Source organism: Dendropsophus ebraccatus, unplaced genomic scaffold (assembly GCF_027789765.1).
Source record: "Dendropsophus ebraccatus isolate aDenEbr1 unplaced genomic scaffold, aDenEbr1.pat pat_scaffold_856_ctg1, whole genome shotgun sequence".
Lineage (NCBI taxonomy): Eukaryota > Metazoa > Chordata > Amphibia > Anura > Hylidae > Dendropsophus > Dendropsophus ebraccatus.
This window is the reverse complement of record NW_027210456.1, coordinates 13,046-25,980: the sequence shown is the minus strand read 5'-3', so window position 1 is coordinate 25,980 and position 12,935 is coordinate 13,046. Positions and strand designations below refer to the sequence as shown.

General features: G+C 46.0%; 1 protein-coding gene across 1 annotated transcript in view; it reads left to right on the top strand.

The window, feature by feature from the left end:
• Positions 1–8,388, top strand: part of LOC138780804 (multiple epidermal growth factor-like domains protein 10) — a 33,836-nt gene extending 25,448 nt beyond the window's left edge. The window contains exons 5-7 of the mRNA XM_069956726.1: positions 4,451–4,543; positions 7,882–8,128; positions 8,232–8,388. Of these exons, the coding sequence (XP_069812827.1) occupies positions 4,451–4,543; positions 7,882–8,128; positions 8,232–8,388 (497 nt within the window). The remainder of the gene's footprint in view (positions 1–4,450; positions 4,544–7,881; positions 8,129–8,231) is intronic.
• Positions 8,389–12,935: the final 4,547 nt, after the last annotated feature.

The following is a 12,935-nucleotide window of genomic DNA, read 5'->3' as shown; positions in this document are numbered from 1 at the left end:
TGACGTGTCTGGGGGGCGGGGGGTGGGTTGGGATGACGTGTCTGGGGAGCAGGGGACGGGATGGGGTCACCTGTCTGGGGAGCAGGGGGCGGGATGGGATAACGTGTCTGGCGGGCAGCCCGAGGCGTCCTCCTTGGACGCTTAGGTCGATAGTCATCATCACTGGATGATGATGATGATAATGATAATGATGATGAGGATGAATGGAGGAAAGAAGGATCCCCCCATTCATCCTCACTGGCTGTTTCGGTGTCGGAGGCAATAAGCGCGTATGCCTCCTCCACCGAAAACACTCTCTGGGACATTATTCGGGGATTGGTGTATGGGGGGTATGTAAATGTGATTTAGTGTAGTGGTGTAGTGTAAAACTTTATTTCAAGTAGTGTAATGTGTAATGTGGGGTAGTGTAGTGTAATGTAGTGTTTTATACGTGTTTTTCACAGTAAGGGGGGGGAAAAACCTACGCCAAAAAAGGAGTTGCTGATAAATGCCGCACTTATGTGCGGTACTTATCAGCAGACAGTGGCGGTAGGATATAGAAAAAAAAGGGGGGGGGGGAAGGGGGAAAAAAAAAACCCTACGCCAAAAAAGAGGAGTTGCTGATCAGCGGCGCACTTACGTGCGATGCTGATCAGCACTCAGCGGTGGAAGGGCGCAAAAAAAATAAAAATAAAAATAAAACCTCTTTACTCCAAAGCCACTGATTAGTGTATTATATACACTAGTCAGCCGCTAGGGGGCAGTACAAGTACCTGGACGAAGATATCCGAAGAAAAACGACGAAAGCCGAGCGGAGCCGAGAGAAACCGACAGGAGCCGAGCGGAGACGACGGAGAATCACGTGGACGCCGCGGGACCGCAGATCTTCCGTCCGGACGCCGGGATCCGGTGAGTATGGTCCTCACACACACACACACTTTCTCTGCCACCTCTTGGCTAACTAGCTGAGTGGTGTAGAGAAAAGTAATAATATTTATTTTTACTTTGATTCGCCGCTATTGGCCGGCCGGGCTTGGGCCGGCCAATAGCGGCGATCTGGGGGGTGGCACCATGGCCCCCTCCAGTATACACAGTAATGGTGATTGGTGCTGTCTCGTACAGCACCAATCACCATTAAATTCCGGGGCCCCGGGTCACCGATGACCCGGGAACCGGAAAATTGCTGTAGTTGGCTGATTTGAATAAATCAGCCAATTACAGCGATCGTCTGACAAGCTACGATGGTCTGCTGTGTATTACAGATGCCATCGTTACCGGATCGCCGTGTGTTTACACACAGCGATCCGGTAAACATCGGGCGTATGTGTACGCCCGTTTGCGTTAAGTACCAGGCTGCGGGGGCGTACACATACGCCCGATGTCGTTAAGGGGTTAAAAAAAAATGTCAGCCAGTCAATTATCCAATGTAATGAAACCCAACTTATATAACACAGTAGGAGTGCAGTGCCAGCACTGATTATGTAATGCACACATTCAGTTCAGCAATGAAACCAAATTTGTTTAACACAATGTGGAAGTGTGGAGTGAGAGCACTGATTATGCATTCACAGATCCCAGTAAATTGGTATAACTCAGTAGGAGGTTACAATGCCTATTGGCAAGTGAGTGAATAATATGGACTGTGTCTTCACTGGTCCTAGTGAATTCCTACAGGCCCCCAGTTACTAGGTAAACTGGACACTTGGTTGGCAGCTACAACAAACAATCACCCACAATAAGCCCTCTTATCCTCTCCTCTCTGTCCTTATATCGCTCTGTTAGTCTCTCCCTGCTCTGCTCTAACTGCCTGCAGCCATCCTGCTCTCTCCCGCACATACAGCCGACTGGCCACCTTGGAAAACAAACCACCTTATATAGAGGGTGAGGGCGAGGTGTTGACATCACAGAGGGGCCTGCAGCTGAATGGACGGGTGCTAGGGATTATGGTTAATTCCTTTCTCTCACCCATTGACGCTCCAAACAGCATGTGCAGCTGCCATTTTGTTTTGTTTTTTTGCGAATTTCCTTAATAAATTGATTGGAATTCACTTTGCATAATTCTCTAATTCTCTCGTCTCTAATTTCACTAATTACTATTGTCAGCGATTGGTCTGCTCTGTTGGGGCTGCTCTCTGTAAATTGCACCTTCAGTTGCACAGTAAACACAGTCCTGTGTTTACTGTGCAACTTAGTAATGAGGAGCAGTGGGAAAGAAAGCTAAGGGGGCGGGTATGTGAAGGGACCAATCGGGGAGAAGCACTGCATGATGGGAAACGTAGTTTTCTGGCTGGTGCCATCTTGGATAAAGAATGGCTTTTAGAAAAGCTTGTAACTCAGGAATGGTGGCAAAACTGGTAACACAGAAAAATGGCTCAAAATACTCAGGGGGACTTCAGGAATACCCCTCTAGGCTGGGTTCACACTATGTATATTTGAGGCTGTATTTGTGAGGCTGTATAGCAACCAAAACCAGGAGTGGATTGAAAACACAGAAAGGCTCTGTTCACATAATGTTGTAATTGAGTGGATGGCCATCATTTAATGGCAATATTTGCTGTTATTTTAAAACAACGGCTGTGGTATTGAAATAATGGCCGTTATTTACTGTTATATGGCGGCCATCCACTCAATTTCAACATTGTGTGAACAGATCCTTTCTGTGTTTTCAATCCACTCCTGGTTTTGGTTGCTATGAGGACCTGACATGAGGACCAAATACTGCCTGAAATATACATAGTGTGAACCCAGCCCCCGGGTGCGTTCACACATACAGGATCCACAGCAAATTTGATGCTGTGATGATTCAGTTATTTAGTCAAATCTGCTGCTAATCCTGTACGTGTGAAACTTCCCTTAAAGGAGAAGTCCAGCAAAATTTTTTATTAAAGCATTGTATTGCCCCCCACAAGTTATACAAATTACCAATATACACTTATTACGGGAATTGCACATAAAGAGCTTTTTCCCTGCACTTTCTACTGCATCAAGGCTTTACTGGATAAAATGGTGATGTCACGACCCGACTCCCAGAGCTGTGCGGGCTGTGGCTGCTGGACAGGATGATGGCAGAGGGATGCTCAGTGTCCCTCCAGTGCCCTGTGTCCCACAGTGTCCCTTTGTCATCAGCAGCCAGCAGCCACAGCCCGCACAGCTCTGGGAGTCGGGTCGTGACATCAACATTTTATCCAGGAAGTGAAGCCTTGATGCAGTAGTAAGTGCAGGGAAAAAAAAACACTTTATAAGCATTTCCTGTAATAAGTGTATATTGGTGATTTGTATAACTTTTGGGGTCCAATACAATACTTTAATAAAAATTTTCGCTGGACTTCTCCTTCAAGAAATCCCAACCACCAGTGATACATTACAGCCATAGGGGACTTTATTGGAAATATTGAAAAGTTTTCAGTATTACCATACACAGCATGTGTTTTGATTTGTAAAGATGGTGGCTTTCATGTTGGCAATAGGCTAGGTTAAAATACAACCATTTATTTAAACAAGGGAAATCGAGCCTGTGGCCCTCCAGCTGTTGTAAAGCTACAATTTCCATCATGTCTGGATATACATGATAGAAATTGTAGCTTTGCAACTGCTGAAAGGCCACAGGTTCACGTTGCCTAATCTTTTTTTTTATCATATAATCTTTTTACTTACACTTTTCGGTATTACATATATTCAAATCATTTGTACAATAATTGCGTGCATTCAAATTACATACATTTGTGTAATAATATAGTTTATATGATTTACAATGCCAAACAATGTAAATTAAAAGATTGTGTAGCAATCAGCCTTTTTTTTATATCATCTTAAAACAGCAAAACAACCTGTTGCCTAATCTAATTCCTAACAGTGATGATATTAGTCATTAAAGGGGTTATCCGGTTAGGTGAAATCCATGTTAAATCATCCCCCTCATAAATGTCATTAGCTTTTGTCTCCTTCCCTCAGTTTTTAACTGCTGCTTTCTGCTAAAGACATAAAAATCATCTCTGCTTTCTGAAGGAAGGAGACAGAAAATGTAAAAACATGTATGGAATGAAGTGTTAGTCTCCAGGAGGGGGTGATTCAACATATATTTTACCTAACTGGATAACCCCTTTAAAGGAAACACACCAGACAGAGATAATACTCTGTATTTTACCTAGTGCAGGATCAGAGGTCAAATCACAGGGATCATTCTCTGTGGTGTCATACACCACCTCCTTCTCTAAACCCCTCTGGCAACTCTGATATGGGTGTTCCCTTTAAGAATTTTACATTTAATAGGGTGGCTCCTGACTTTGTATCTCCCCAGCTCCAGACCCTAAGTTTGAAACTCTGATGTCTAATGTGTAACACAACACTTAAGAAGCAATAATCACATCTGATATGTCTGATATTTTATAATTGATCCACACCCAAATGTAACCAATATTAGATATGCTATGATGCTTATATTGAATGGTCTGATGACCTATAATCTTTGCAGCACATTGCAGCAGGGAGTGTGTACACGGCCGATGTGAAGCACCGAATCAGTGCCAATGTGAACCAAACTGGCGAGGAAAAGATTGCTCTAGTGGTAAGCTACGTTTGTTAATTTAAAGAAATTTAAAGGGCCTGTTGTGACTACCAGGTGGCTGATGTATATGTGCCATATATTTAGGTCAATATATCTAGCTATTATAGTGGAAGCAATAGATGTCATTCTGTGTATTAGATGCCAAACTGTGCTTATTCTATTTCCTTTATCCCCAAAAGTGTACTGTGTTACCCTTTATATGTTCTCAGTTAGTTGTGGACTGAAGCCATGGCCTGGGAAAGACATCCCCCACTGAATATTCCCAGGCAGAAATTTCCCTTAGGATTTTTTTCCTCCTTTTTTTTATTAGAGAATTTGAGGTTTTGACAGAATAAATAATTCTATTTTCATAATTCGAAGCATCTGATGTTCTAGTGTATTATGGGAAGTAAAAATATCTGTCCCCATACTGGTAAATAAACCACAGTCAAATGTCAAATGCTGTTGATGGGATTTTAGCAACTAGAACAAGGGCAAAATGTGGAGAAAATGATAACAACAATCTATCCATCTATATATTAAATCTATCATATAACTTTCATAAGTTATATCATGTTTCCTCCATTCAAACATTTAGTTAGAAAAATTCAGCCAGTGTTTGATAACTGTTAAAAACGTATTCCTTCAAAAGTTTCATATCAAAAAATTACAAGTCCATATCAGCAAATTCCAGGGTCCACATGACAATGAACACAATGTACAGATAATAAAACTCCCTCAAACACATTTCTGGTCAAATGGTCATCTTAGTCATGACTAGAACGAAAGAGAAAGCATAGCAGTGGAAACAGGCGTCTTCACCTACTGTACTTCCCACAATGATAAATCCCTTACTGCTTAATATAACACACAGATAATATGTTGTTTGATATCAAATTGGTGCATGATTAAAAGGTGCATACACATATTCAATGTATACAGTAAACAAATGTGGCACTAATTCACCTTGTGTCCAGGGACAGTCAGACCTAGCAACTTATGTGAAGGACAGAAAGCGGATGGTGCACAATCCTGAAAGAGAGGCGACAGTACGATTCATACACTTAGGTTATGTTCACACTGAGTAATATAGGCAGAATTCAGTGGCAGAGCTCTCTGCCGTGGAATCCCGTCTGCCTCAGTGTCTCTATGAAATGGTTCACATGCCTCCACTCTCGCTGCTCTCCGCTCAAAGAATTGACATGTCACTTCTTTGAGCGGAGAGCGATGGAAGCGGAGGCGCGCAAGCCATCCCATAGAGACTCTGTGTGACACTGAGGCAGGTGGAATTCCACGGTGGAGAGCTCTGCTGCAGAATTCCACCTATGTTACATACCCTTAAGAGGTAAAGGAAATGCAGCACTCACCTTGCAGCTTTTTTCAGGCTTTACTGCAGGTTACAAAACCATAGTTGGAGCATTTCCTTTACCTCTTCAGTGCATGAATTGTGACCATACATATTACCACCATACTGTTACTGACCAAAATTCAGTATACTAAGAAGAGTAATAGCAACATTACCAAGGGACAAATATTACCACCACATAATAACTATTACCGCCACTCTGCTACTGGATAAAATCCACTGTACAAAGATCACTATCCCCTCAATAGCAGATGGCCCCCTATCTGTGGAACATCCATCCATATAGTACATGACATGTGCAGCCCCTCATAATAGTTGTGCCCCTTGTGCAGCCCCTCTAGAGAAGATTACCCTCCTCTGTTTAGTTTCCATGTAGTAGACAGGCAGAGTGTTAAATATGCTGCCTGTACTAGGGGTCCTGGCTACATTTACTCCGTCAACTGCATGTACATCTTAAAGACTCGCACACACAAGTGAATAATGTGTTCAGCTGGTACAGGTGTCCTGGGTCAGCCCTGCAGCAGAGCTAACAAAGCAGTCGAGGACCAACGAAGGATCCTCTGGTGGGCCAGTCTGTCACTAAAAATGTGTATGCAATGTAGAGTCATTAACAGTTTGCTGTTTTCCCAGTCAGTAGTTTGGCTTTGGTCAGTCTAGTTATCATAATTGGGGAACATCTTTTGTTCATATATGTATATGGGGAATATTTTTGGTTATTTAACCCCTAGACGACCCAGGGCGTATAGTTACGCCATGGAAGTCTGTCCCCAGACGACCTAGGGCGTAACTGTACACCCTGGGTGTTTCTCCCCCTGTCACTTGTGTGACTACGGGGGTCCCGATCGGTAAAACGGGCCGCCGGAGGTCTCTCACCTGCCTCCGTGCGGTCCGATCGGCGATCTGCTACACTAAGCCTGCACAGGCAGGCTCAATGAGCAGATCGCCGATAACACTGATCAATGCTATGCCTATGGCATAGCATTCATCAGAGTAGAAATTAAACTAATCTATGTAAAAGTCCCCCAAAGGGACTTCAAATGTGTAAAAAAAAAAAAAAGTTAAAAACACTAACACACTACCCCAAAACCCCTCCCCCAATAAAAGTTGAAATCACCCCCCTTTCCCATTATATAAATAAAACATATAAAAATAAATAAACAAATAAACATATAATATACCGTAGAGTGCGTAATTGTCCGATCTATTAAATATAACAAGTGTCATTGCGAACGGTAAACGGCGTACACGAAAAGAGGGAAAAAAGTGCGCGGATTACCGATTTTATGTTACATTATATATAAAAAAATTTTTATAAAAAGTGATCAAAACGTCCGATCTTCACAAATATGGTATTAATAAAAACTAGAGATCATGGCGGAAAAAATGACACCCCATACAGCCCCGTAGGTGAAAAAATAAAACCGTTATAAGCGTCACAATAGGCCCATTTTATTTATAATTAATTGCCAAAAAAAAGGATTTCATTTAAAAAAAATATATAACATTAGAGAATCTCCGTAAACCTGCATATGGTTGTGTTCGGGCTGACCTATAGAGTAATAGTATCATGTCGCTTTTACCATATAGTGCATTACGTTGACACAGGAACCCCCCAAACGTTACCATATTGCATTCTTTTTTGCGATTTCACCAATTTATATCTTCATAAATAATATATTTGGAATTCCATCATACATGTTATGGTAAAATGAATGACGCCATTACAAAGTACAACTATTCCTGTAACAAATAAGCCATTACATGGCCTTGTAGATAAAAAACTGAAAGTGCTAGAGCTCTTAGAAGGGGAGGACGGAAAAACGGAAACACTAAGATCAAAATTTGCGTGGTCCACTGGGTCATTTTGGGCCTGGTCCTCAAAGGGTTAACATGCTTTGAATGGGGCCTGTCTAGGCGATTATGAATTACATGGATGACTATGCATATGTTGTGGTATTCACCCATTCATTATATACCCTTATTATAATTCCAGCCTGTGAACCTCATTTATGGGGACCAAAATGCAACAATACCTGTAATTGCCAGAACAATGGGGTATGTGACCCTGTTTCAGGATCCTGCATTTGCCCTCCAGGATACAAGGACTCATTCTGTGAAAAGCCATGCGATCCTGGCACCTATGGATTAAATTGCCTACTTGATTGCCAGTGTATGAACGGCGCCAATTGTGAACCTCAAAATGGAACATGTATATGTCCAGAAGGATTTACAGGGCCATAGTAAGTATTTGTCTGCTATAGTACAACAATTCCCAGCACAACAGTTACCTATATTTTTTTTCCACACAAAAGGAAAGAAACTATGCTTCTGTTCTTTTTACAGCTGTGAGATCAGATGCAAAGAAGTTCAACCTTCAAAGTACCAATGTCCAGAATTTTGCCCATGCCAGAGTGGAGGCATCTGTAACCAAAGCACTGGGGATTGCAGCTGTCCGCCAGGATGGATGGTGAGACCTTGTGATCAGTATTGCCAGCCATGATCAGAGAAAAAAGCCAGCGTCGAGGGCCCCAGTTACGAGATGCAGTGCCCTCACATAGAGCAAGCCGAAGTGTTCTCATATACAGTAGATTGAGCCAGATCGAGCTCCCATATAGTGCCAGTCAAGTAGCTTCAACATACAGTGGCAGCCATTGTGTCTTCAAAATAGGAACAGCCACAGGGCCACCATAATATAAACAGAAATGTTAGGACGGGGACTGGGAAGACAAATAGACAGTGCAGTCCCTGCCGATGACACCCGCCCCAGCTGTCCCTACCTGATTGCCACACTCTGCCCTAGGTGGCAGCGGACAACTTGGCGGCGTTCCCTCACCTGCGGTAAAGTGAGGCACACAAAACAAGACAAGACTAATACACACAATAAAGGGGTAGTCAGTAGTCCAAGTCAGCAACATTCTGTATACTCAGGTACAAAATCAGAGTCCAAAAGAATAGTCGAGGTCCAAAAGCCAGAGGTCAGGAAAACAGGATAAACAGGTCAGAGGAATGCTCTAGTGTTGCTCTAGTGTTACTCTAGTGTTACTAGGCTCTTTCACAGGCAAGGAACTTGTGGCAAGTGATTGTACTTATAGGACTAGAAGTCCCAGCCCAGATACTGACATCTGACTGGAAGAGTCAGCTGTCAGTTAAATCACTGAGATCACAAACACCTAGTGCTGATCTGCAGAGGGAGTGCAGCCATGGACTCTCCTACATCCAGGAATAGCAGAGAAGAGAAAAAAAAAATCAAAAGCAGCCTGACTGCTTTGGACGCCGTGCTGAACGCACGGTTCGAGTCCTAACAGAACCCCCTCCTTTGAGGAGGGGCCTCCGGACCCTCACGAGGACCTCCAGGCTTAGTAGGGAATGTTAAACAAAATTTCCTAAGTAAGTCAGGGGCATGGAGATCTCGTGCAGTCACCCAAGTACGCTCCTCGGGGCCATAACCCTTCCAGTGGACCAGATATTGGACAGAGTTGCGCATCCTCCTAGAGTCTAGGATGCGCTCGATCTCAAACTCGATTTCTCCTTGGACAACCACTGGAGGGGGAAGGAGAGCAAGCAACCGCTGGAGGAGTGTATTTTTTTAGCAGACTTTTGTGAAAGACTGGATGTACCCTCAGCGAGCGTGGCAATTGTAACTTGTACGAGACGGGATTGAGCACTTCAACAATGGGAAAGGGTCCGATAAATCTGGGGGCCACTTAGCAGATGGTACCCGGAGATGCAGATTTTAGTAGAAAGCCATACACTCTCTCCCACAACATAGTCAGGCCCGGGACGGCGCTTACAATTGGCAAACAATGTGTGTTGTTTTTGTGAGGCAGTTAGAGTCGCCAGACTCTCTGCCCACACTGTGCACAGTTTTTGTGTCAAGTCTTTAACAGATGGAAAGTGTGTTTCAGAATTTGGTAATGCGGAAAATCTAGGGTGGAAAGCATAATTACAGAAGAATGGTGTTTGTTGAGTAGAGGCATTGACATGATTATTAAAGGCGAATTCTGCCATGGGCAGATACTCGGACCACTTGTACTGATTGTCAGATACATAACATCTCAAATATTGAATCACAGATTGGTTCATGCGCTCCGTCTGACCATTGGTCTCGGATGAACACCGACGAATGTGACAAGGAAATACCTAGATGATCACAGAATGCCCTCCAGAATCTAGATACGAACTGCACACCACGGTCAGATACTATGTTGGTGGGTATACCATGTAGTCGAAGGACGTGACGCGTAAACAATTTAGCTAGAGTTTTGGCATTAGGAAGTTTCTTTAAAGCCACCAAGTGACACATTTTGCTAAAACGGTGCCCAACAACCCAGAGTACCGTCTTCCCCTGTGAAGGAGGAAGATCAGTAATGAAATCCATCAAGAGATGGGACCAAGGACGAGCAGGCAATGGCATGGGTTGCAATAATCCTTTTGGCAGAGACCTTGGGGTTTGTAACGCCCGGAGTAGTGGATCCACTGGACCGGCACCAGCGATGGCACAAACCTCACCAGGGAGCGGAGTCTAAGGGGCCGCTGGTTTTCACCAGAGCCCGCCGCAAGGCGGGATGGACTTGCTGCGGCAGGCGACCCCCAGGTCGCTACCCCTGGCTTGGTTGCTGGTGTCGGCAGGCGAGGCGTGGCAGGAGATGGCACAGGCAATAGTCTGCAGATGAGAGAGCACGTGACAGGCTGGACACGGGAACAGGTGGAGTGACAGGGGAACAGGAACCAGGAACGGGTACTTGGGACCAGGTAACGGACAGGACTCAGGAACAGGGACTTGGGACCAGGTAACGGACAGGACACAGGAACAACAGGGAGCTGGGCCAAACGCTATGGGAAGCATGTAGAGGCTCCAACACAGGGGACAGGGCATGCTGGGATTTATAGGGGAGTGATTGGGTGCAACTACCAATTAGGAGCGCACTGCCCCTTTAAATCTGAGACAGCCGGCGCGCGCGCGCGCCCTAGGAGGCGGGGGACGCGCGCGCCGGCCGGCACAGCGAGAGACAGGAGCGTGGAGAGGTGAGGCGCCCCCCGGGGCCGAACGTGTAGCAGCGCCGGGTCCCTGCACAGGGACCCCGGCAGCTGCATGAGATGGAGGGAGGGTCGCGGCGGCGGCCCGGAGCACGGGACGCCGCCGCGGCCGTGACAGTACCCCCCCCCTTTGGCCTCCCCCTCTTTCTAACCTGCAGGAACCTCTTGATGAGATCTTGGTCCAGGATGTTAGCCTCGGGTTCCCAGGACCTCTCCTCAGGACCAAATCCTTTCCAATCCACCAGGAAGAACCTTCTCCCTCTGACAGTCTTCATGGCCAGAATGTCTTTAACAGCGTAGACGTCGTCAGAGACGGCCTTGAGGAGCAGAGAACGAAGACTTATCTGAGAACCGGTTCAGAACCACTGGTTTTAATAGGGAAACATGGAAGGAGTTCGGAATCCGCATAGTGGGGGGTAGGCGGAGCTTGTAGGTGACAGGGTTGATGCGTCTTAGCACCGAGAAAGGACCGAGGAATCGAGGACCCAACTTGTAGCTGGGAATCTTGAGTCGGACATATTTGGCCTGAGAGCCAGACTTTGTCACCTGGGAGAAAATTTGTGGCAGGTCTCCTCCTCTTATCAGCCTGATCCTTCATGCGTTTAGAGGCTTTGAGTAATGACTGTCGAGTTTGTTTCCCAGATTGATTGCAGGTCAGATAACAACTCCTCCACGGCTGGGACCTCGGAGGATGGAGAGAGAGGCAGAGGAGGACGAGGATGATGCCCGTAGACAACATAGAAAGGAGACTTGCCTGTGGAAGTCGAGTCCAGATGATTATATGAGAATTCTGCCCATGGGAGTAGATCGGCCCAGTTGTCTTGGCGGCTGGAAACAAAATGGCGTAGGTAGTTACCCAGAATCTGATTGACTCTCTCCACTTGCCCGTTAGTCTGAGGATGATAGGCCGAAGAGAAGTCTAGCTTCACTTGGAGTTGCGAGCAGAGGGCACGCCAAAACTTAGAGACAAATTGAGAGCCTCGGTCGGACACAATGTGAAGAGGAAGTCCCATGCAGGCGGAAGATGTGTCGGAAGAACAACTGAGCCAGACGAGGAGCAGAGGGCAGACCAGGAAGGGCACGAAGTGAGCCATTTTGGAGAAGCGGTCCGTCACCACCCAAATGACTGTATTGCCCGCAGATGGAGGTAGGTCTGTGATAAAATCCATCCCAATGTGGTGCCAGGGATGGTCCGGGACTGGCAAGGGCAAAAGTAGGCCGGCAGGTTCTTTGACGGGGAGACTTATTCCTGGCACAAACTGCACAGGAAGCCACAAAATCCTTGACATCCTGGAGGAGATTGGGCCACAGTAGTGACGGGAGATCAATTGCCCGGTCTTTTGGGTTCCTGGATGCCCGGCTACCAAGGAGGAATGCCCCCACCTCAAGATGCGTTTACGGAGTGCGGGGCGCACATTAAGTCTTCCCGGGAGGCAGTCTCTGCAGAGCAGAAGTGGCAACTGGTACTAGGCGGTCGGGAGGTATTATGTGACGAGGAGATTCCTCTTGCCCCATGACATCGGATGCTCGGGATAATGCATCGGCCTTTAGGTTCTTCTCGGCTGGACGGAAGTGGATGGTATAGTTGAACCGAGGAAAAGAAGAGGGACCACCGAGCCTGCCTGGGATTGAGGCGTTGAGCCGATTGGAGGTAGAGGAGGTTCTTGTGGTCCGTGTAAATGTTAACAGGGTGTTTAGCCCCCTCTAGTAGATGACGCCACTCCTCCAGTGCCAACTTAATGGCCAGGGTTTGCGGTCCCCAATGGTATAGTTCCTCTCGGCAGGGGAGAAAGTCTTGGAAAAGAACCCGCAGGTTCTGGTCTTGCTGATGTGTCCCTTTGCGAGAGAATGGCTCCTGCGCCCACAGAAGAAGCATCAACCTCGAGAGAGAAAACGGCCTGGAGACATCCGGGCGGGACTAGAGCAGGAGCAGAGGCAAAGGCAGACTTGAGGCTATTGAAGGCTTGTTCGGCCTCTGGAGGCCAAAGTCTGGGGTCCGCCTTCTTTTTA